This window comes from Vanessa atalanta, chromosome 23 (genome assembly GCF_905147765.1).
Source record: "Vanessa atalanta chromosome 23, ilVanAtal1.2, whole genome shotgun sequence".
In the NCBI taxonomy this organism is placed as follows: Eukaryota; Metazoa; Arthropoda; class Insecta; order Lepidoptera; family Nymphalidae; genus Vanessa; species Vanessa atalanta.
In genome coordinates this window covers 9,115,217-9,139,029 of record NC_061893.1, presented here as the reverse complement: position 1 = coordinate 9,139,029, position 23,813 = coordinate 9,115,217, and the positions used below count along the sequence as shown (strand labels likewise).

Sequence of the window (23,813 nt, the reverse complement as noted above, 5' to 3'; positions counted from 1 at the left end):
AGTTTCTCCAAAATAACATATAAACTTATAAACATAATTTATATTCAATTGACTAGAAATATATATCAAATGTTGCCCAAAGTAATAATTTTTGAAGAAATGTTTTTACTAAAACTTTTTTTATTATAATTATAACTATTCATAATTATTGAAATTAAAGGTATTAATTCTAATATTAACAACATAAATATGAATGGTACGTACGTCTGTAGACAATTCACACAGTAATATTTTAAGTTTTCAAATTTAAATTATAAATATGAAATATTCACTATTTTATGGAATAAAATAAGCAATGCTGATCTATTAATTTTATTCTAAATGGTATATTTTTAATATTTTTATGACATATTGCGGTAAGCTATATATGAGACAACTGGTAACATTATATGTGTCTCCTCGCCATTTTGCGAGAATGTCAGCCAAATCATCAGCTCGCTTTTATAGTTAATTTTTATGTTATTTTCCGTGTAATTACTGTGATTTTGTTTTTGATTCAACACAAAACAACCGTGCAGTGAAATGGATCGATTTATAAGCATGTGGAAAGTCCGGGAGCTGGCGGACAAAGTGTAAGTCGAAACAATATTTTAGTTAATTTTATGTAAAGTAGTAACATCCTTCAGAGTAATCACGTTAATTATTGCTATTTTTTGTGCTCGAGAGCAATATATCTCACTGAATATATCCGACGTTGGTTCGTTTTGTTATTGAGATGTAATAGTGATTAGTCTTGAACTGCTCTGCATAAATCGTCCAAGGCACTCCTTATCGGCAGACCTGATGGGCAAGAAAAAGATAACAATCTCGACTTACCTGATTTATTTTAAAAAATTTTACAAAATTTTTCTTATTTTTAATTAAAATAAATTTAGTTGGTATTCGAATTGAATATTCGTAATATAATCGTTTTTAAAATATCAAATAATAAAAATTCTTATTACGAAATATAATGCAGTAAAAATGAAATTAGCCGAAAGAAAATATTTCATCAAGTAACTAATACTGTGGTATAACTGTGTATAACTTGCATTAGTTGGCATAAATTAAAACTAAATTGGATCTGGTTGACTGATTCAATGATAGAGTCGCAAGTGGCTTCCATATGTTTGTAACAAGTTACCAATTGTGAAAATGTATTGTAGCTATAAATCAACACAACTTTGTAAAGTTTCCCATGAAGTATACCTTCATTTTTTATTTTCACTACCAATCAAATTTTTTTTTTTGTTTCGATTATGTATTATCCTTTTTATTAGTATAAGTTACAAATATCAAACTTTATTCAATCTCTTAGTATTTAACCTAGTTCTTACTTTTAAGTGTCATAAAAAAATATTTTTTTAAGTTAAGCTACAGCTGGTTCAGCATGTAGTTTCTACCGAGAAGAACTCGCAAGAAAATCGGTATTAACTCTTTATCATCAAACATCTGTAATAATCATAAAAATACTATATTCAATTAATATAGGAATTACATGAACTATGTATTCCATTACAAATTTAATTTTATTTAAATACAGTCTTCTCAAAGGATACCTTAGCCCGGCAGTGGGAAATTTCAGTGGGAAAAAGTAACAATAATATTCTTCTAATGACATGTAATAGTGTGGAGATCACTTCCAAATGTCATGGTAATATAGTACCATAATTATGATTGTGATTAATGTTACGGTAATTGTATGGCAGGCATTGTGCAATGGCTTACAAACAAAACAAAAGTAATTTTATCCTAAATACTTATATAAGTAAGCAAGATTGTCGAGCAAATCAATCTCAACCAAAGAATGTTTGAAATCAGTCAAGGATAGTTGTATAAAATTGATAATTATAAGATTATAAATAATTTTTTTAGGGTTGATTAGTTAAACAATCTTTTTATAAGTCTTAATTATTTTGAATACCAATCAAATCCGAAGAAATAAACACAACTAGTAAGTGATAAACTTCTGTCATTTGAATCCTATTGTATTCAAGTTGGTGCATTGGATAAAAATACAGGGACAACAATAAATTTTATTCAGTAAACTAATAATGTGGTTACCTACCTAATAATTAAATCTAATAAGTGTTATTTACAATTTTTGTTATTATAACCTAACTATTTATCTGTTTAACTTTGTATGGTTAATATTCATACAAAATAACAACACCCACTTTCGCTCTTTGACGTTTATTTTCCAATAGTTCTTTCTTATTGGGCGTTAGAATCGCGAAATGAGTAATCAAATAGATTTTATATAATATTCAAGTAAATTTCAAAATTAAGCATATTTGAATGGTTGATATTTTAATACTACCACCGTTTCGGAAAGCAGCCTCCAGCGAAAAGAAACGGCAAGAAACTTGCATAGTTGCTCTTTTCAAATAAACAGATTGACAATGCTGTTTTTTTTACAATAATTAGTGTCCTGTGATGGAACCCGAGCCTAAATCCAGGCGGTTTTTTTTCGATAGAGTATTTTTTTTTTAATGAATAATAAGATTAATTAAGTCTAATCTAATAAACTATTTAAATTTAGAATGGTAATGGTGAATTGATTATGTGTCCCGGTATTTTAATATATATCCGTATACCATTGCCTAAAATGTTCCCTGTAAGTATCCACTAGGCCAATTATTTTCAAATTGTGGGCCGCGACTCCCTATGCCTATGCCTCATTGCCTTATTTTTTATAATTTGCCTTAAACCAATATTTTTATAAGCTGTTTTGAACAATTAAGCTCAAAAAGTATTTTTATTACTTATGACAATTTAATCGCTTCTTTAGAAACATTTCTTAAAGAAAAGATTTTAAGATAGATATACTAAAACAAAAAAAAAATGTAATCAAATGTTCTTTATTCAAGGAAGTTTTTTTTTAAACACTTTTGGATCGTCATTTAACAAACTATTTTAAGTAAAGCTACCACCGGTTCGGAATGTAGATTCTACCTAGAAGAGCCGGCAAGAAACTCATGTTGTAATGTTTAAAACACTGAAATGACTTTTAACGTGTAAAAAGGACGCATATTATAAAAGTTTGAAAAACACGTCTTAGGCAAACTAACGTGGTAGGTTAATATAAACTACTTAATTTGGTTTTGTAAAATGACGATTCAAAAGAGCTTGTAAAAGCCTACTTGAATAAAGTAAACTTTGTTTAGATAAGGTTCCGATCGCGGTTTTCCTCACCTATCAGAGGAGGGGGTCAGATATTACGTAGCCTGTCTTTTTCTGTATCCTGTGAGCTAAATGTATTGTGATCGATTGAGTTAAGCGTAACAGATACTCAAACTTACATCCATATTTATAATATCACTCAGTATGGTACGTGTGGCAAGACCTTTATACATCTCGCTTTCGAGTATGCCAAGTAATTTATTTCCATTGTGTGTCGTACAGTAGTAATCTGTATTATTCAGCTTAGAGCGATGAAATATTTATGGACTTCGGTCTCTTTTAAAGTATAAGTAACTATAAGTTTCGTTTAGTAAGACCGTTTGGTCATACATATCTAGTTTATTTTAACTGCCTCATCTACTGGCTAGCTTATCAGACACCAGTCCTGTGTTCTAACGCTAGGTCGTAATGATAAAATTAGGTCAGTCTTTTGGGAAACATCTCGATTGCTGTCCGAAGACTTTTTTATATTTTTTTATAAAATAGATAGACGGCCTTGAAAATGGGCCACCTGATGGTAAACAGATTAACCATTCCTTGTGAGCCTGTGTATAAAAGGAATGTAGCTGTGATTACACAGACACGCTCACCCTTCAAACGGGAATGCAACAATACTGAGTAGTACTGTTTAGTAAAGTTATACCCGTTATACTTCCTCAAAGTCAGGTCAAATGTTAAAATTTCTACTAGCAATGGTGGTCACAGACCATTATGTCATTTATCTGTTTGTATTAATCATATAAATAATTCCGAAGAATCAACGATAATAGTAATAAGTCACACATTGTGACATTTTAAATTTCTTACGTTTGATGAACCTGATCAGGAAGGGGTAACGTCCTTAAAATCGAAATAGCAGAATGGTCACGTAGTTTTGTAAACTGACAATGTTAAACGATCCCCTTAAATTTTTAAGTCTCGATAAGTGCTATATTATAGTTAAGAGTTTGCTTCGTAGTGAACTTATTTCAAGGTCAAAGTTGAAGCTATTGCCACTGCATAGGAATTCATATGATTCGATCGATATGTCCCATGCGAGTACGAACTATTTAATAATTGATTTGTTATAATTAATCTACATTCATATTATACAGGATTATTGGTAATTCCACGTATTCCCGTTAGGAGGTGATAGGGGTGATTATTTGCAATAATTTTAACCCCCATATGCATGATGCAAAAGTGACCCATTTTTGATTTATAACGTTTTTTTCAAAATAAGTCAAAAATTCAATTTGAAAAATTTATTTAAAAAATAGTATCAATTAAATTTTTTTTTTTTTCTTCTGATTTATAAAAACGACAAAAACACTGGTTATTTGTCAATATTAAAACAATAATTATCGGTCCAAATTTAAAAATGCGAGACGGAAAAAGATATTATTTCAAATTTTTTTTTCACAAAATGCCTTAAAAACAGAAAAAAATCGTTATAAAACTTGTCCTGCAGCTTATTTTAAAAACATAACCGTTTTATTAGCTCTCCAAAAGTGTATAACAACTAGGATCTTATTTCAAAACAAACGAAATAAAATGACCACAAAGGACGGTGGTGGAAATTCGTATACGAACATGAACGAATTCGGACTAAAGTTCGCTCTTTAAAATTCACACAATGCCATAAAAAAACAATTTGCAGTACATCTGTCTTGCTGGTATATGATATTTTGTCTCGTAACCTTCGTGGTAATATTCTTCTTTCTGTAAATAAGTCTTTGAGAAGGATAGGATTTTAAAAATAACTCTCATTTCATCGACCTCTTCGTGAATAATTTGCGCAGGAGTATAATGGTAAATGGTGGTGATGGAATCCTGGGCATTGGTTGGCGGACGAGCATATGGGCCACCTGATGGTAAGTGGTCACCACCGCCCATAGACAAAGGCGCTGTAAGAAATATTAAACATTCCTTACATCACCTATGCGCCACCAACCTTGGGAACTAAGATGTTATGTCCCTCGTGCCTGTGATTACACTGGCTCACTCACCCTTCTAACCGGAACACAACAATACAGTGTACTGTTATTTGGCGGTAGAATATCTGATTAGTGGGTATTACTTACTCAGACGATACCACTAAGTAAAAGATAATTTTAAAATGTACGAATGCAAAGTATGTGGAGAAAGAAAGATATAATTATGATAGATCGATTTGATATCAATATACCAGTGAATTATTAATGTTCGTACGCGGTCTATTTTCGTATCGGAGAATTGTTAATACAGTAATTCGTCTTGATCGTCTTGTATGTTGATTCGAAATGTGTCTGTACTGTTAAATATGTCAAAATCACATTACATTTTATTTAAGTAGGCTTTCTATTTTGAACAGCCACTGGTCCGGAATGTAAATTCAACAGAGAAAAACTTGTCAGACGCTCAGTAATTGTATTTTAAATGGCTCTTTTTCAAACAAATAACATCGATTTATTATTAAAATATAATATAATTTATAAGGTGCAATTTTAAATGATTGTATTGCGCATTCCGTAATCCGTTACAATATGGTTACATATTTTAAGAGAAAAATCACCTCACTAACATATCAGTTTCTATACGACTATGCGTGAGTTGATTTATGGAGGTCTATGGAGGGAATGAGCGGGCTCAATGAAACTTTCACATTTATAATACCTACTACTAACTATTATATAAGCCGATATGGTCTCCTTGTTTAGAACACGTGGATGTTAGCTTGCTGACTGCTAGTGTTAGAATGCTGGTACGATACATTTTTATGTGTCTATTTTACGTTTCCAGAACATCTGATTTGACGTGTCAGGTCTTTCATATATCCATCCAGCGCTCTTTAGGAGATCCTTTAGTCGTCCTCTCCAATTTAATGTTATTTGTTTTGTTTTTTAAACCAAAGTAATAACCTTAATTGTCCCCAATTAAAAAAATTAAATATTATAAACCTAAATAAGATGTATGACAGACTTATATATAGCCTTTTTCAATGGAAGTAGGAAGAAAGATAAACAAACCTTCATGCGATTTGTTAAAACTTAGCTATAACTTTAAACTCAGCTATATTGTGCACTACTAAGAGTTTATGATTAATATATTTTTAGGAAGCAGAAGTGATTTTTCAATAAAAAAAATAATTAAATATCAGCTACGAATAATTTACTGTTAAGTAAATAATTTAAACAATCTATTTCTCAAAATTAATCATTGGCGACTCATAAGTAAATTATTAAGTGATAGAAAATAAAGAATTAAATTGACACAGCCGAATCGTGTACACCCTTTGACGACCGAACGAGAAAATGTTCCCCGACATTCGTTTGACGTTCCGTTTTATAGGTTCGTCACTGGTGTTGCTACTTTTCAACTCTATTTTCTAACAATATATTTATTTAAAATACAATACTTTTGCACTTAGCCATTTTCATTTTATTTCCAAAATGCGATAACAGTTCAGTCGACGTTCAAAACACATTTTTTTCGCAAATCCCTATTGAATATCATAGATTATCAAGCTCTCGACTAATGATATCGCGTCAATTTTCTGTCAAATGTTGTTTATTTAGCTTTTTTACTGTTATTGTTGGAATAGAGCTTAGATAATAACGGAGTTAGTATTTGTCTCACTAGCTCAACGCTAAACGATGGGCGGCTCAGCCATGTGAAAGTCGCAGGGTCGATTCTAATGTATCGCACTAGTGTCTTATCAACTCCCAACAAGTTATACGCTTAACTGAAGGGGAAAATAGAGCACCACTAAATTCCACGAAAACAAGTATTACTAGCTTTTTAAGCTTCTAAGCCCTTCAGATATGAAACTAACAAATCGATGGTTTGTGAAATAACGTAATAAGTCTAATCTTTATAAAATAGATATATATTTTCTTATTATTCCAGTCTGTACTAATAATATAAATGTAAATTTGTCCGTCTGGCTATCTGTGTTTGGCCCTTGCAAAATCACTGCACCGAATTTGATACATTTTGTTATGAAGCTTGAACTCACAGGAAGGCCAGAGGCTACTTTTTTATGTCTAACGCCTGACGAAAAACTTTAAAACACGAGCGAAGCAGCGGGCGACAACTATTAATATACAGCCTTGGCCATAAGTATTAGGCACACTACATTTTACTAAAAATAATAAAAAAAGCAACTTATAGATTTTGAATATATCTATGAGCATTAAATTACACAATAAAGAAGACCGACCATATTTTAAGTTTTTAAAATCTGGTCGGTCCACCTTTGGATTTAATTACCGCACTAATTCTAGCTGGCATGCTGCGTACAAGCTTAGTGCAATCCTCCTTGTAATAGCATGCCGTTCTTGTACTAACGTTTTTTTTATGCGATGTGATACTATGCTCAACTGGCTCTATTGGGTTCAACTCTTTTTATTTATTTACTAGTTGTGCCCGCGACTTCGTGCGCGTTTGAGTTTAATAAAAAATCGTGACTTTATTATTATTATTTTACATATAATTCTAAAATAAAACTAGCCTAAGTTACTCCTTATTACATCAGCTATCTGCCAGTGAAAGTCCCGTCAAAATCGGTCCAGCCGCTCCAGAGATTAGCCGGAACAAACAGACAGACAAACAGACAAAAATTGTAAAAAGTGTTATTTAGGTATATGTACCGTGCATACATACATATGCATTTAGTAAAACGCGGTTATTTTAATATTACAAACAGACACTCCAATTTTATTATATGTATAGATTTGTGCATAAATATTTATAAAACAAAATATTTATACCAATGCCAACCCGCACTGAGGTAACGTTGAACAATGAGGTCCATCTTATCCTTCATAGGATAGTCCTGGGCGCAAACCCAGGTCCTGGGTCTGGCCAGTAAAGTAAAGTTATTGTGTTCATCTGACAAATATATCTCAGTAGCAGTCTGTAGTCTGGCAATTTGCAGTATTTACAATCCAATGCCTAGGGTTAGACGTTAAGCCTTTGGTCCCATGACTAGACTCCGATCATGTCGGTTTGTCGTCCTATTGGATTATGAGTGTGAGCATACTTATCTATAATGTCTCGCGCACGTTGCTGGTCTCCCTTGAGATTGGCCTTGACCACAATCGCCAATCTTCTGGTCAAAGTCAGCAGGGCAACATGTTCGCCTTGTTTAATTTTGAAGTTAATATTTTGGTACGACGAATGTAATTTAATTAATTTTAGAGCCGATATAGTCCAGTGGTTAGAACGCATGATCCTAACCGATGATTGCTTGTTCAAACCCAGGCAAGCACCATTGAATTTCATGTGCCTAATTTGTGCTTATAAATCATCTCGTGCTCGGCGGTGAAGGAAAACATCGTCAGGAAACCCGCATGTGTCTAATTTCAACGAAATTCTGTCACATGTGTATTCGCCGACCCGCATTGGAGCAGCGTGGAATATGCTCCAAACCTTCTCCTCAAAGGGAGATGAGGCCTTAGCCCAACAGTGGGAAATTTATAGGATGTTAATGTTATGTTATGAATGTAATTTATATGATTGCAATAGTAATCGATAATTTACATTTGTAAGCAGGTTCCAAAAAATTACAGATAAATACTCGCACGTCGGTTCCAGCGCGCATATTTATTGATTTCAATGAATTCCTGTGTATAAATAACTAAGTTTACCTTCCCGCTTCGTTGGACGTGTGTAATATATTTACGGCTATTGATTGTGAACGTCATTTCATTTTGTATTGAATCTGTTTAGGCGTGATGACGTCACAATCATACTAATTTAAACCCACTTGTATGACCTTATATATTTGTACTCTTTGATGTGAAATTCTTTTGCTGCTTTTGAGCGTGACGTTTCGGTTTTTTAACTGTAAAGTTCTATTTTAATAACAGCCTGTAAATTTCCCACTGCTGAGCTAAGGCCTCCTCTCCCTTTGAGGAGAAGGTTTAGAGTATATACCACCACGCTGCTCCAATGCGCGTTGGTGGAATACACATGTGGCAGAATTACGTTGATATTAGACACATGCAGGTTTCCTCACGATGTTTTCCTTCACCGCCGAGCACGAGATGTATTATAAACAGAAATTAAGCACATGAAAATTCAGCGGTGCTTGCCTGGGTCTGAACCCGAAATGTACATATCGAGTATTAAAGTTACTAGTGCTGTATTGTTATTGTAAAATCGTTTCTGCCGGTATGAAGGTGGTGTGCAGTCACCCAGTGGCTAGTGGCTTTTTGTCAAGGCGTACGTAAAATTTCACGATGATCAGTTGTGTAGTGTAAACATAAAAGCGTAACATACAGACAAACATACTCACTATCTCATCAATAATATTAGTTAGGTTTCGGTTACATGGGACTGAATGTAAATTGCTTTTTAAGTAGGTATTGATTAGGATGGACGCGATATCGTTATTTGAATTGTAAATATGCTAGGTAATTGAAACGTGTACCCACGCACACAAGTGCATACGCACACACAAGCTTGCGTGTGTTATTTTTATTCCGTATGTTATATTATATACTTTGTCAAACATATGTAGCTAGTTTTGGCAAACAAATTGCACAATAACACCGTAACCTTCGTAACAGCCTTTCTCTTTAAATTGCAACAATTTAATCGTGCAACTTCTATACAACCAAGTCCTTAATGTCATTATATATAATGCACTAGCTGTGCCCGCGAATTCGTGCGCGTTGTTTGAATTTAAGTTATTTGGATTTTGTAGCGTGATTTTATTTTTATTCTATATATAATTCTAAAATAAAGGTGGCCTAAGTTACTACTTATTATATCCGCTATCTGCCAGTGAAAGTCGCGTCGAAATCGGTTCAGCCGATCCAGAGATTAGCCGGAACAAATAAACAGACAGACAAAAATTAAAAAAAATGTTATTTTGGTATATGTTTATACATACATATGCATTTATTAAAAATGGGTTATTTTAATATTACAAACAGACACTCCAATTTTATTATATGTATAGATATATATTCGTTGGAAGGTTTCGGACATTTAACGACAAGAGAAATTAAGTATTGCCCAATCAATGTATGCTAAAAAATAAAAAAGATATATTATTTTTAGTTTAAAAACTGCCTTATTGTGGTTGTTATTCAAATTTGCGAAATATTTTGCTATTATTTATCGTATCTCGATAACTTGTTTGCAACAGACAACCGAATATTCTCGAATAGCGATCGTCATAGTTATTATAAGGAACTAAAATAAGTTTAAGCACAGCGAAGATACTGAGTTTTATATTACGTTTGCGGAAATAATATAATAATATTATTATTAAAATACTTTTTACTGCAACTGAATTGAACTGCACAGCACGCCCCGTGTATTTTTTCGCTCATTATATATCTCAAAAACGCAACATATTAATATCTATAGAGTATGTCTGATCTGAAACTATGACATAAAAGAGAAACTGCAAAAAAAAAAAAACTTTCTATAATATTCCTATCAATTGTGATTTATCGAAAAATGCTCGATAATTACGTCCGTCTATGTGTCATGTCTTAACGATGGGTTCCGTAGTCTTTTTTTTTTTAACTTAATTTCGTGACTCCACGTACAAAAATTTTCCGGGATTTCTGTAATGAAACCTTATCGAGGTCCCGGGCTGCCTCAATGTCAAATTTCATTTCTACAATATTTGAGATCTTAATATTTTTACGGTATTGTAAGGCAGACGGTCAGATAGACCACCTGATGTTGAATGATCACCACTTTCCATTGTCCCTTGTGCTTGTATTTACACAGTCAACCTTCAAACTGAAACAACAATACTAATTACTGGCGGTAGAATATGTGATGTGAGGTTATTTACTCAGAACCCAGGGCTAGTACAAGCCCTACCACGTATCGTACCACCGAGTAAGTGTATATAAATAAATTACATTTATTCAACAGGACCAATGTAGTGATGAACTACACGGAGGTTGAGGGTAAGGTTCGTGAAGCTACATCCGATGAGGCGTGGGGGCCGACGGGTCAGCAGATGCAGGAACTGGCGCTAGCGACCTTCACCTACGAGCACTTCCCGGAGGTCATGTCAATGCTGTGGAGGAGGATGCTGCACGATAACAGGTCGCATTGGAGGCGGACATACAAGGTCAGCATCAGTATTTCGATTGTAAATTTATTATTGTTTATTTTCATTAGTATTTACTTGATTAAAACTGTTATTTATTATTTAACGTCTATGGCTTGTAGCAGTACTATAAAAAACGAATTTTGTTATATATATCATTTTTTTTTATGGTATTGGTAGGTGGACGAGCAAATGGGCCACCTGATGGTAAGTGGCCACCACCACCCATAGACAATGATGCTGTAAGAAATATTAACCATTCCCTACATCACCAATGCGCCACCAACCTTGGGAACTAAGATGTTATGTCCCTTGTGCCTGTAGTTACACTGGCTCAGTCACCCTTCAAACCGGAACACAACAATACTGAGTATTGCTGTTTGTCGGTAGAATATCTGATGAGTGAGTGGTACCTACCTAGACGGGCTTGCACAAAGCCCTACCACCAAGTGCATTAATTATTTCCTAATGGCTCTGCTATATTGCGTATGGCAAACAGTTGTTAATTGATATGTTTATTTATAATACAACAGTATTCCACTTCACTATTCCGAACTAAATTGAATCGTCGTCCACATTCAAGATGCGATTTTTTGTGTATCCATAATGAATATCAGAGATAAATCAAACTTTAGACCAATAGTCCAGTAAATAAAGACAAAATAAAGATCAAACTTCGGATGGATGGATGAACCTTCCTTTTGTGGTTCTAAACGAAATCCTAAAAGTCCCCATTGATCCATGTGCCGCTAAGAAAGTTATCCAGGGTCAAAAGGTCGCGACAAACAGTTTTTCGCGATTATCTCGTAAACGGTCATAATTATGAAAAAAAATTTAGTTATTAAATTTGAAGCTCATAAAATTTCCAATAAAAAAAGGTTATATCACATTTTCTCGGGAAACCGACCGTTTTCGAGAATCCTCAATCATTCGAGAATCATCCAAAAATCCATATTTTTCCGAAGTGCAATTCACTGGACTACAATGATATTGCATCAATTCGATGTCATTTGTTGTATAATTATTTATCTTTATTCCTCGTGTGTTTGGATTAGCAACAATGTCAATCTATTAATGTTCAACTGCCACTATACGTACATTATATGTATATGATAAGGGCAATGCACCGACTGACCGACTATCAAAGTACAGCTTAAAGTATAAGTCGAAGCATTCGTTTTTTAATGTATGTATGTACATTTTGCAATAAATCATATTCTCCATGTTCCAGTGTCTCCTACTCCTGAGCTATCTGGTGAGAAACGGCTCGGAGCGAGTCGTCACCTCGGCGAGGGAACATATCTATGATCTGCGCTCGTTGGAGAACTACACATTCGTTGATGACCTTGGAAAGGATCAGGTAATTTGGAAATTAGTTGTTTATGTATTAGATGGGCTGACGAGCAAATGAGACACCTCATGTTGAGTGGTCACCACTGCCCATAGACATGGGTGCTGAAAGAAATATTAACCATTCCCTAAATCACCTATGGGCCACCAATCTTGGGAACTAAGATATTGTTCCTTGTGCCTGTAATAACACTGATACACTCACCCTTTTAACTAGAACACAACAATAGTAAGTATTACTGTGAAGCGGTAGAATATCCGATGAGTGGGAGTCTACCCAGCAGACTGAAACAAAGCCGTACCGCCAACTAAAGATGCAAGACTCGTTCTCGTCGCTTGACATCGAATTGTAATAATCTGACTTGCTGAACTTACTGCATTTGGTTCCTTTTTTTTTTTAAATAATTTAAAATATCTTTTGCAAAGAAACACCAACCCGTTACATACGGTACCATTTCAAATAGGATGGTGATATTATTTTCAGGGTATCAATGTGAGGCACAAAGTCCGCGAGCTGATCGACTTTATTCAAGACGATGAAAAGTTAAGAGAGGAGAGGAAGAAGGCTAAGAAGAACAAGGACAAATATATAGGTGAGTATCATGACATGAGGACTTATTTATTTATTTATTTATTTATTTATTTATTTATTTATTTATTTATTTATTTATTTATTTATTTATTTATTTATTTATTGGAAAAGTTACACCATCAACTTATCACTAAGCACTTAAAATTAATATCTGACTTGGGTAACATACAAAGTGATACGTCTTTAAAGGTGTAAACAACATTGGTACAATTAGTATACCTCGAAAATTAATTACACCGTAGTAATTTTTTTAAAAGAAAACTAACTAAGCCTCAAATCAATTAAGTTATTACTAATATGGCTTTTGACCCGTCGTTTTAAATTTATCTTATGATTGTAAGCTTAGCTTAGCTTGTGTTATGAGTGGGGACGACACTAGCCCAAGGGTTCGGGATCGATCCTGCGACTTTTTCCATCACTGAGCGGCCCGTAAACCTATAGTTTACTTTCCTCTTTGCCAAGTCTCAAAGACTTAATATAAATGTGAGAGGTATAATAGTCGAGGTGCTTTTGTCTCTCTCGCACGTGAAGTATGACAGGACTGTGTCACACCGACAGCGTCCTAATTCCAAGTGGAATTGTGTTGTGTTATAAATGAATATATTCCAATCGTTCAGAAATTAAAATGGCTAATTCAATAAAATATACTCATAACTATTTGATTTTTATATTACAATAAATAACAAAAATTAAATGAAACAGCATATATTCAATGAATCAAGAATAGTATGTCTGTTGAATCCAAAATTGGCGCCAAAAAGTAAACCCAAGCCGGTCGCACGCTCTTTTTTTTAATGTCGGTGCATAAGGCAAACATATATTAATCGTGAAATAGATAACCACTATCAAAATCTCTTTAGCTTTAAGAAATCAGTATTACACAATATAAGTGGGTAACATTACCATTGTTTTTATTGTAACTGTATTTTTTTTTTAGAAGTTTATAATTGTTATGTTTTTATTAAGCCTTAAGCTGTATCTTTTGCCTAAGTTTATGCTTGTTTAGTTTCTTTTATTATTATTATTAATTTAAGAATGTATTAATTTTTATTGTAATTCAATAGTGCTGTAAATACCTGTAGTGGTGTATCATACTGCATTGGTCCGTGTACTTTTGATTGAATTGTTTTTGTGAATATACCGATGGTGTTTCAAATAAATAAATAAACTGTGTCCAATACGCAGAATAGCAGAGCTGTTATGGCAGGGCAGAGATAAATGTAAGATTTGACAACCTTCGTGGTCGAGTAGTGTGTACACCGGTTTTCACGGGTACGCTACTCCGAGGTCCCGGGTTCGATTCCCGGACAAGTCGATGTAGAAAAAGTTCATTAGTTTTCTATGTTTTCTTGGGTCTGGGTGTTTGTGGTACCGTCGTTACTTCTGATTTTCCATAACACAAATACTTTAGCTACTTAAATTGGGATCAGAGTAATGTATGTGATGTTGTCCAATATTTATTATTTTATTTAAGATTTGCAATATACAGATGATAACGAAGAGCGATTCGATGACCTTCTTGTAGTCTAATATTTCAATAGATAATCGGAAGAGTTTGTTCTAATTATTATTGTTGTGTGTGTGATGATGTTAATATTGTACCAGGCATGTCGTCCGAGGCGGTGGTGCTGGGAGCGCGTGGGGGGGGCGGCGGCGGTGGCGGAGGAGGGTGGGGAGAATACAGCGACCGCAGCACCTCCTGGGGTAAGTGCACTATACCTGTATACTTACATTATTTATTTGTAAGTTACTAAGTGATTTCTACATTTGATGGTGAATCTAAGTAAATAATAATAAATTATTTTTTTACAGATGATAGTAAAGATAGAAACGACGACGACGATTATGAACGGGAGGACTCTGACGGCGAGTATGGAAATAAGAAACCGAACAAGTTAGTTTTATAATGTTGTGTTTAACGAAAGCAAAGCGGTGAAATAGCTGCTCGATAGGAAGTGGGCACTACGGGCTGTAGACACACGCACTGCAAAAAAAATGAGTTTAAGTGTTAATTGATATTTAATATTAATTATAATACTTCGGCCAGGTCTGGGTACCGCTCATCCGTCATACGTTTTACCCGGTAGAATGGTGGCAGCCGGGGTAATTAAAGGCACAAGGGACATAACATCTAAGTTCCCAGGATTGGTGATCCATAGGGAATGGATAGTTAATATTTCGCACGATCCCAATATATCTAAGGGCGGCGGGGCCCGTCCACCGTCAGGTGTCCCATTTTCCAGTCTCGTCAAATCATGTGAACAGTAAAAACATTAAATATGAGTGTCAGAGGCCAGTCAGCGGCCCGCTCGGCAACTGGGCTAGGGCCGAGTATGAGGCTGCGGAATACTGGAGCGAGTGGTGTGTCCACAGCGGCGGCGGCGGCGGCGGCGGCGGCGGCGGCGGGGGGGCGGCGCGGCGCGAGGGCGAGTACCGCGACGCCGACTCGCCCGACGCGCGGCCCGCGCGCGCCCGCGCACACGCGCGCCTGCCGCTCGGTGAGCGACGCACAACACCTAACACCCCCAACCCCCCTCCTCCCTCCGGTGACCTCCTGAGCTGATCCGGTCTCTACGCAGATCGCGTCCGAGTGCTCACATGCCACGACTTTAGATATGTGTCAGGGAAAGACACCGTCATCGTCATGACGCTCGCGTGGGCGTCGTCCGGACTGAGTGCGAGCACGTAGCTCAGTATTAACGGGTGTTGTCGTACGATCCGATTGAAGTTTCGAGATGTTCGATCTCTTCGCGATTACTCTTTCACAGGTGCTGAGTTAAAACACCACTCGACGCTGATCTAACTGCACTCAACGACATTATTATATAACTATTATTTAACTTTGACAGGGTTCGATTCCCGGCCGAGTCGATGTAGAAAAAGTTCATTAGTTTTCTATGTTGTCCTGTCTCTGGATGTATGTGGTACCGTCGTTAATTCTGATTTTCTATAAAACAAGTGCTTTAGCTACTTAAATTGGGATCTGAGTAATGTATGTGATGTTGTCCAATATTCATTTATTTATAACTCCTCCCCCGTATTCACCTCGATCCAGCATTCTGCAATTGATGTTATCAAGTTGCCATCACATACTACATGACCAGTCATTCCCGCCAAAACCGTTAAGATGGAGCCTCAACTTTACTCAAAGCCTACCTTTCTACTTTGATTGATCGTGACATATGATGAAATATTATAACAATAACTTTAAATGAATTATAACAATACAAACACAATTTAAAATGTAAAGTCAATTCAATTCCGTCAGTTAATCCGATATATTGAAATTAAAAATAATGAAACAAAAACGACAACGTTTCCAGGTGCAGCGGCCACGTACGGCAAGACCCCGGTCGTGACCATCGCCCCGGCGGCCGTCAACAAGAACACCAACAAGTCACAGGAGCTGCTCGACGACCTGTTCAAGACCTGCCCGGTGCCCAGCTCGCCTGGAGACAACAACAACGATAGCAACATAATCTCCACGAGTCTCATTGAAGACGATTTTGACCCGAGGTATGTCAACTATCGAGTAAAACTATCGTATTTAATAATCTATGTAACCGACTGCCGGAAATGTGTAACTACTGAGTTCGCCGATTCTTGGTAGAATCAACCTTATAAACCGGTAGCTTTAAATTTGATGTAAAATGATGATTCAAAAGCACTTAAAGTTGTATAAATTATATTTTGCTTTCATTTGAAATAATATACTTAATGTAAAACGAACGGCCCGTGAATGTCATTTTGGGATAAAGGCTCCCATCCTTGCAAGGAAAAGGTGTATAGTTTATTGCTTCGCTAGGATTAAATAGACAACTGATATACCGCTACTGTGGAAAAATGCACCAGATGTTCGAGCTACTAGCTAGTTATATATTCTATCAGGAAGGTGGACTTGGCGGACTGGAGGTTTTCTTGGGTTCGGCATTTAATATTGGAATGATGCATATTACTCGTATGTAGAATACGTTTACGCATATAATAAACGTACTTGTGATACGTTTGACGACAGTTTGCTTCTTCTAATAGTTGACAAGCTAAATCTGACGATGTACATAATGCGTTATGGTAACTCACTCAAATGCCAAAAAATAAAATGTTTTGAATATTTACGAATCAGTAGATTAAATACTTTAGTGAAGTCTTCGTTTATCGTCCTCAACGGGAGATCATTGGCGAGGTAGCATTTCCTTATTAAAATTCCGGAGATATTGTTTTTTCATAACCTTACACAATAAATTTAAAATCTTATGTTATTAATCTATTGAAGATTAGATATTGTACAGAATTATTGAGGTCTATTTAATTTGTCCACTTTTTTTTATTTCTTATTGTCAATTGTATGCCTTCTTCCACATTACAAAGCTACTAATAAAATATACTTTAAGATATTAAAATACTACATATAATAACTATTTACACGAATCATTAACTATTCCAGAGCGGAGGAGCGCGCGTCAGGGGCGAAGGCCGAGGCGGACTTCGGAGACTTCACGGCGGCGTTCGGCCCCCCCGCGCCCGCCGCGCCCGCGCCCCCCACCCCCGCCGGGGAGTTCGCCGACTTCAGCGCCTTCCACCTGCAGCCGCCGCCCGCCGCCCCGCCGTCTAACCCCGGTTAGTGCCGTTTAATAGTTATTGGGTCTTTCTATCTCTATACATTCTTAAAAGTATTTGCAGAATTAACGGCTTTAACACCGACGGTTGTTTCTATGCCTGAGCTCTTTTCACGATAGTTTGATTGGCTGGAATAAGAATTCGCCTGTGCTATAATATGACCTCCGCAACCGTTAACGTTCGTAGAATACAAGTAGGTACTAAATAGGACATGTGGATGCGTCTGTCAAAAGCAAATTTGTCACTTAGCTTGTAATGAATTATTATCATTGTAGCAACTGTCTATTATTTAATCACGATAATACCCTTTAGAAACATCAGCCCACAATACCACAGTGTACTTTCTTGTCCATATTATATAAGTAAGGTAGTGCTTCCCTCAGTTCCAGCAAACACCTCGAACCTGTCCCTGCTGAGTGACCTGGAGCCCCCCTCTCAGCCCCTCAGCTTCGATCTGGACTCTCTCACCTCACAGATGGCCTCCAGCACTCTCCAGCCAACAGGTAAGCCTGACGTGTGTCCGCTTTGGCTTGTAAGATACCTCAGAGTCTAGAGTACAGTAGAGTTCAATATACGTAAAGATTAAGTTGAGAAGGTCCAGTAGTAAGACGTGACGTAACGTGAATCTTAGCCAATGGTTTAAACCCAGGCAAGCGATACATTAATTTCTTGCTTGACAATGAAGGAAAACATAAGGAAACCTTCATGTATTGTGTGGAAATCTGCCTCATGTGTAACTACCGATCCATATGAGTAGTGAAATAAGCTTCAAACCCTCTGGCTTACCCGGAGGCCTTAAACCAGTATTGGGACATTGACTTTACTTTTTTTTTAATTGGTACATATCAAAAGAAGCCTTTGATGTTTTATTTCAATTGGTATTATTTCTGCCTCTGTACTCTATATTCTGACATGCGATGCAGGTGTTATTTGTTTGTTAATGGGGTTTATATCGACGCATTTTTATGTTGTCAACTAACAGATTCATTTTTTATAAACATAAAAAAATTATATTAATTTTATAAGTCACTAAGTAATATTGTTTGCTTGAACGACACTGTACTAACAAAGACGTAATACTTACATGACAAACGAATTGAATTTTTTATATATATAGTATTTAAGTTGAAACTTTTTTTTTTTTAACGATTTTTACACAAATATCTCGATACAAACTTTTGTATATGATATTTTTCTTGTTTATTTTTGCGTGTCAAATGCATTTATAGCAATCGAATTTGTAATTTTATTGTGTATTTTTAATATATATTTATATGCGTACGATTTTAGTTATAGAAGAGTTTATGGAATGTATAATTATTTTTAAGTTATATATAATATAATTGTAATGTCATATTTGTAAGATGTTGAAAGGCAAGCGATCGATAGGTTTATTTTAAGTACTACTGGTATTACTACATTACGTCCTACGTCACACGGTTGGCAGTGCATTGTCAAAGTTGCCAGCAAACGGTTGTCTTATATCTTGTACTAAATGTAAACAAACTCGAGTTACTTATTTGAACTCGTAAATAATTAATTATCTTTGTTTGATTTTGTACAAATTGTAACGACATCGATTTCAATTTAGTGTAATAACATTACTTTAAACATATTTTTTTACACACTGTAAACAATTTTTGTCAAATAAACACCTTCGAACGTATATCTTTATACACTTTTTGTTACTCTTAAGAGACCTCAGCTTCGGTAAGACTGAGCCAATACAGTATCTAGATCGAGCAGTGGGGGGTACCTAACTCACTACAATCACTCATCAGTGGAACCACAGAACGAACTTTACTAAACGCGACATATATGTGGCAAGATAAAGCCTAGGTAAGAGTAGCTAGTCGTCGTCGCCGAATCATTCACTCTTGGGCACATTCAGGTATGCTCTATTTCCAGGAGACGAGCCGCCCCCCCCGCCCCGCCTCGAGCGCGCGCTGCGGGCCTACGCCGACGCGCTGCGGGGCCTCGAGGGCCCCGGGGGCCCCGGGGCGCGGGCCGACGTGCTGCGTGTGCTGGATGCCGCCGAGGGGCTTCGGCGTGAGCTGCCCGGCCCGCTCACGGTGCAGCGGCTGGCCGGCACGGACGCGGCCAGCGCGCCGCGCGCTCTACTGGCGCGGGCGCGCGCCGCCGCCGTGCGCGCGCTGCTGCCGCGCTGGCCCGCGCTGGGCGACGAGGCGCGCCTCGCCTTCCACGCCGACGCCGGCCTGGCGCTGGCGCACGACGCGCTGGCCGACCTGTGCGGCTTCCTGCGGCGCGAGCGCGACCCGGCCGTGCTGCGCGCGCTGGCGGCGCTGCTGCTGGAGCACTGCCGCGGGGACGCGCCGCTGGCCGCGCTGGTGGAGTGCGCGCGCGGGCGCGGCGCGGCGCGCCCCGACTGGGAGGCCTACGTGCAGCTGCTGGTCACGCTGCCGGAGCGCGTCGCCAACCGCCTGCGCGCCGACTCGCCGCGCGACCTGTCGCCCGAGAGCCACTCGTGCGTGCTGCTGTTCCACATCGTGCGCTGCGTCGACTACATGGCGGAGAGCAGCTTCCACCAGGGCACGCAGTTCGACCTGCAGTATCTGGCGCACCTGCTGTCCAAGTACATAGTCCACTACAGTCTGAGCGACGCCGAGGGTGTCGACAGGTTCGTCGACATTCTCGTGGCGTGGACGGACGGCGACGACGCGGACGAGTGCAGATTCGTCCGCAAGAAGCTGATTCAGACCTTGCTGAACAAGCTGAGCAGGCAGGCGATAGACAGAGTGTCGCTGATCCTCCTGACTCGGAGTCCCATCGACTACAAGACGAAGGACCAGGCCATCCGGAACGTTCTCGGCACCAACATCGACACCAACAAGGACTGGCACGACATACTCACTTTCAGGATACCGTTCTACGTCCATCCCAAAGATTTCAGGGATACGAGGATACCGGAAAACTTGATATACTACATTTCGACCAGCAAGAACTCCATCGAGATCCTGACGGAAATGATCCTGAGGTTGAGCAAGACGTGGTCGGACGTGCACCTCAACAACGTGGTGAACATCGACCACCACATGCACACGTCGATACTGCTGGTGCTGGCCGTCAAGTACCGGGTGATCATCTGGAGGATGCGCAAGAGTCCCTGGGACATGAGCGAGATGAAGAGAATCCTCTACAAGGGCATGTCCAAGCACTTGGATATCATATCGCAGGAGTTTCGGTGCGTTGGAATGGCCACTATAGAGATATTGTTCAAAATGATCGTGGAAGTCGACGATTCGGACAAAAAGGCGGTCGAATGTTTAAATTTCGACTTCGAGGAGTTAGGACAGCTTTGCATCGACATATTCAACACGTTGCAGGCCGTCACGCAGAAGTGTATCATCGATGACAAGGCCAAGAAACCCAACGTCGACGTCAGAGTTATAGATGTCAAAAAGAACTTGGACGAAATCGCCGAGAGAGTCTCGGGGAATATCGAGAGGCCGGTGCACAACACGATAGTCACGTGTGCGGTCAAAGGACCGCAGCAAACCAAGGAGATCGTCAAGACGATCATATCCGCCAAGTTAGACGCCCTGGGGAAAACGGGCAAGAATGTAGACTTGGATTCGGACGACGATCTCCAGCCGTATGACATGAGCAACGACGTCCCGGTCACTGCCAAGAAGAAGCCGAAGTACTTGAGGGACCTGTTGGAAATAATCAACGAGGGGAAGGACGTGGAGTCGTTCGAGGCCGCGGTGACCGCCGCCGAGGGCCTGGTCACCAAGCAGCTCAAGGGCGACGACGAGAAACTAGCCATCGAATTGCTAGATATGTTCATACACTTGGAGGAGAAGTTCCATGTCGATGGATTCAATAATATCAAGTTTAAAACGGCAGTCGCGATAGTGTGCAGCCAGCCTAGAGTGTGCGCAGAGCACTTATGTAAGGAAATACATGCAGATGTCGGCAGATATTCGATAGCTACTAAAATATTCATGCTCGACGTGTTCACGGAGGCGGCGGAGAGGATCGCAGACATGAAAACCGAGCCGGAGGAGAAGCAGAGGAGGGGAGACGCCAACCAAGCGAAGGAACTGCCCCGGGACGAGATATTGAGACGGCGGCTTCTAAAAAAAACTAAATACTTTCACTCGAAGCGACCGCATCCGTTCTCGAAAGCGAAGAAAAATATATTCGCCTCAGTGTCCGACCACTTCTTCTACCCGCTGATCAGCGGGTTCGGCTACCGGCAGCTCACGCTGAGCCACCACAACATGAAACAAGACGTCGACAAGTTGCTGCTGCTGCGGTACCTGTCCGCCGTCGGAACGATCATTCTAGTCTCGAAGAACTGTCCCAAATGCCCTATCTACTGCCGAGAAATATTACAGATGGTTCTCTATTTGAGGTTCACGCCGGATCCGAAGGTCCAAACGTCCGTACTGTCGATAATCGCCTCCATAGCCGTCGCCTTGCCGGAATCGTTCCTCAAGGGGGAGTACTACGAGGTCATGATGGAATTGTCATCGTGGCTGGTGGACTGCCTCACCAACGCGGACCTGACCCACCGACTGGGGGGGCCGAAGTCGGACGCGGTCATATTCGCGGGAGAAGTGTTACATTTGCTAGAATCCGTTTTGTCAGAGTAATGTTCCATATCGTATGTTAGCTGGTAAGGTCTGTAGTCATATTCGGTTAAGTTTAATTGTAACTTCCTTTATGTAAGCGATTGTAATTCTATGTAATGCCCACCGTGATCTGGCGATCTGAGAATAAACGCTCTTGATCTTGATGTGTTGCTTATTTGTCACTTATATTTCGTATGTAATACCAGTAGTCGAGATATATATATATATACCTATATAAGCGTAAACTAATTATATTGTCACTAAACATATATTTTTATCAATTAATGCTAACTAAAAACGTAATAAATATGTATTGGTCAAACTATTTTAAAAAAACTATTTTAGATTCTTAACTTGTGTTAAAATAATGTAAATGGCATTTACTTCATACACACACACACACAAACATATTACTTACATTAAGACACTGCCCCATATGAAACATACCTTTTAATATGTTCCTTCCCCATTCATCGCCCAGGTCTCCAGCCGACCCCCGTGAGCCTGCTGCAGCCGATGGCGCCGGCCGGCCAGCAGCCCGCCGCCAACAACAACAACCACCAGCCGAAGCCCACCACGAAGCTGGGCGCCACGTGGGCCGACACCTCGGGCTCCATCAACATCGACGTCGACAACCTGCTGGGGCCCAGATCGCCCAAGGCCGGCCCGGCCCCCACGATAAACCAGCTCAAGTCCAGTCCGGCCAGTCCGGCGCATCGGCCCGGCTCGATGCCGGTCAGCTGGGGACTCAACAACAACTTCCAGCCCGGCCTCAACAACAATCTGCCGCTCCGGAACCAGGACAACCTCCTCCAATGATATTTGCTGCTGGCAGATGTTTGCCAGAGCGGGTGAGCGGGACGGAGCTACGGGGCGCGAGCGAGACGGGTGTATTCGGACAATTCTTAATCGTTGTCGATTTATCGGTTCTAATGTTTGTTACAAAATGTGGACGCTCGTTTTTTTATTGTAATTCAATAGTGTTTCCTTTAAACGTTAAAAACAAAAAGGTTGACATGTCTTTGGCGTGCCAAATACGATACATTTTACTGTATTACGATTAAATATATAAAAATTGCATTTACGACATTCCAATTTGTATGAGGTGTCTCCATTGCTCTCGAACCGGAGCCCGAACGGGCGGGTCGTTTAGTGGATGTTTTATACGATTTTGATATTAAAGTTAATGTGACGTAGAGTCGATATTCGTTCGGAGCCCCCCGTTGTAAATGTTTGGTGTACAGAGGTGCATATCAACGTATATCACATGATATTAACGTTACGGAATATCAAAATGGCGACTGATTATTGTCTAGACATTGATGACGAGTCTGTAGTTTATACCTTATTTGAAGAATTATTACCACTTTTTTTTACTATGTTCAAAAAGGCGCGCCCCTAAAATTTTTAAATACACTAGTATGAGAGAGTGACGCTCTTGCTTATAAGA

The 23,813-nt window shown here is 38.6% G+C and overlaps 1 protein-coding gene across 1 annotated transcript; it reads left to right on the top strand.

The window, feature by feature from the left end:
* The first annotated feature begins 395 nt into the window (after positions 1-395).
* On the top strand, positions 396-22,527 carry LOC125072990 (telomere length regulation protein TEL2 homolog). The gene is made up of 11 exons (XM_047683627.1): positions 396-572; positions 11,026-11,227; positions 12,438-12,566; positions 13,041-13,149; positions 14,754-14,852; positions 14,961-15,042; positions 15,522-15,646; positions 16,472-16,664; positions 17,593-17,765; positions 18,149-18,268; positions 19,674-22,527. The coding sequence occupies exons 1-11, from the start codon at positions 523-525 to the stop codon at positions 22,382-22,384; spliced, it is 3,993 nt and encodes a 1,330-aa protein (XP_047539583.1). The 5' UTR covers positions 396-522; the 3' UTR covers positions 22,385-22,527.
* Positions 22,528-23,813: the final 1,286 nt, after the last annotated feature.

Bases quoted from the DNA above. Each gene is read 5' to 3' on its own strand.
- LOC125072990 (XM_047683627.1), top strand. From the start codon at position 523: ATGGATCGATTTATAAGCATGTGGAAAGTCCGGGAGCTGGCGGACAAA. The intron at 16,665-17,592 runs GTATGTCAACTA...TAACTATTCCAG, and splicing joins GAAGACGATTTTGACCCGAG to AGCGGAGGAGCGCGCGTCAG. The intron at 18,269-19,673 runs GTAAGCCTGACG...CTCTATTTCCAG, and splicing joins CAGCACTCTCCAGCCAACAG to GAGACGAGCCGCCCCCCCCG.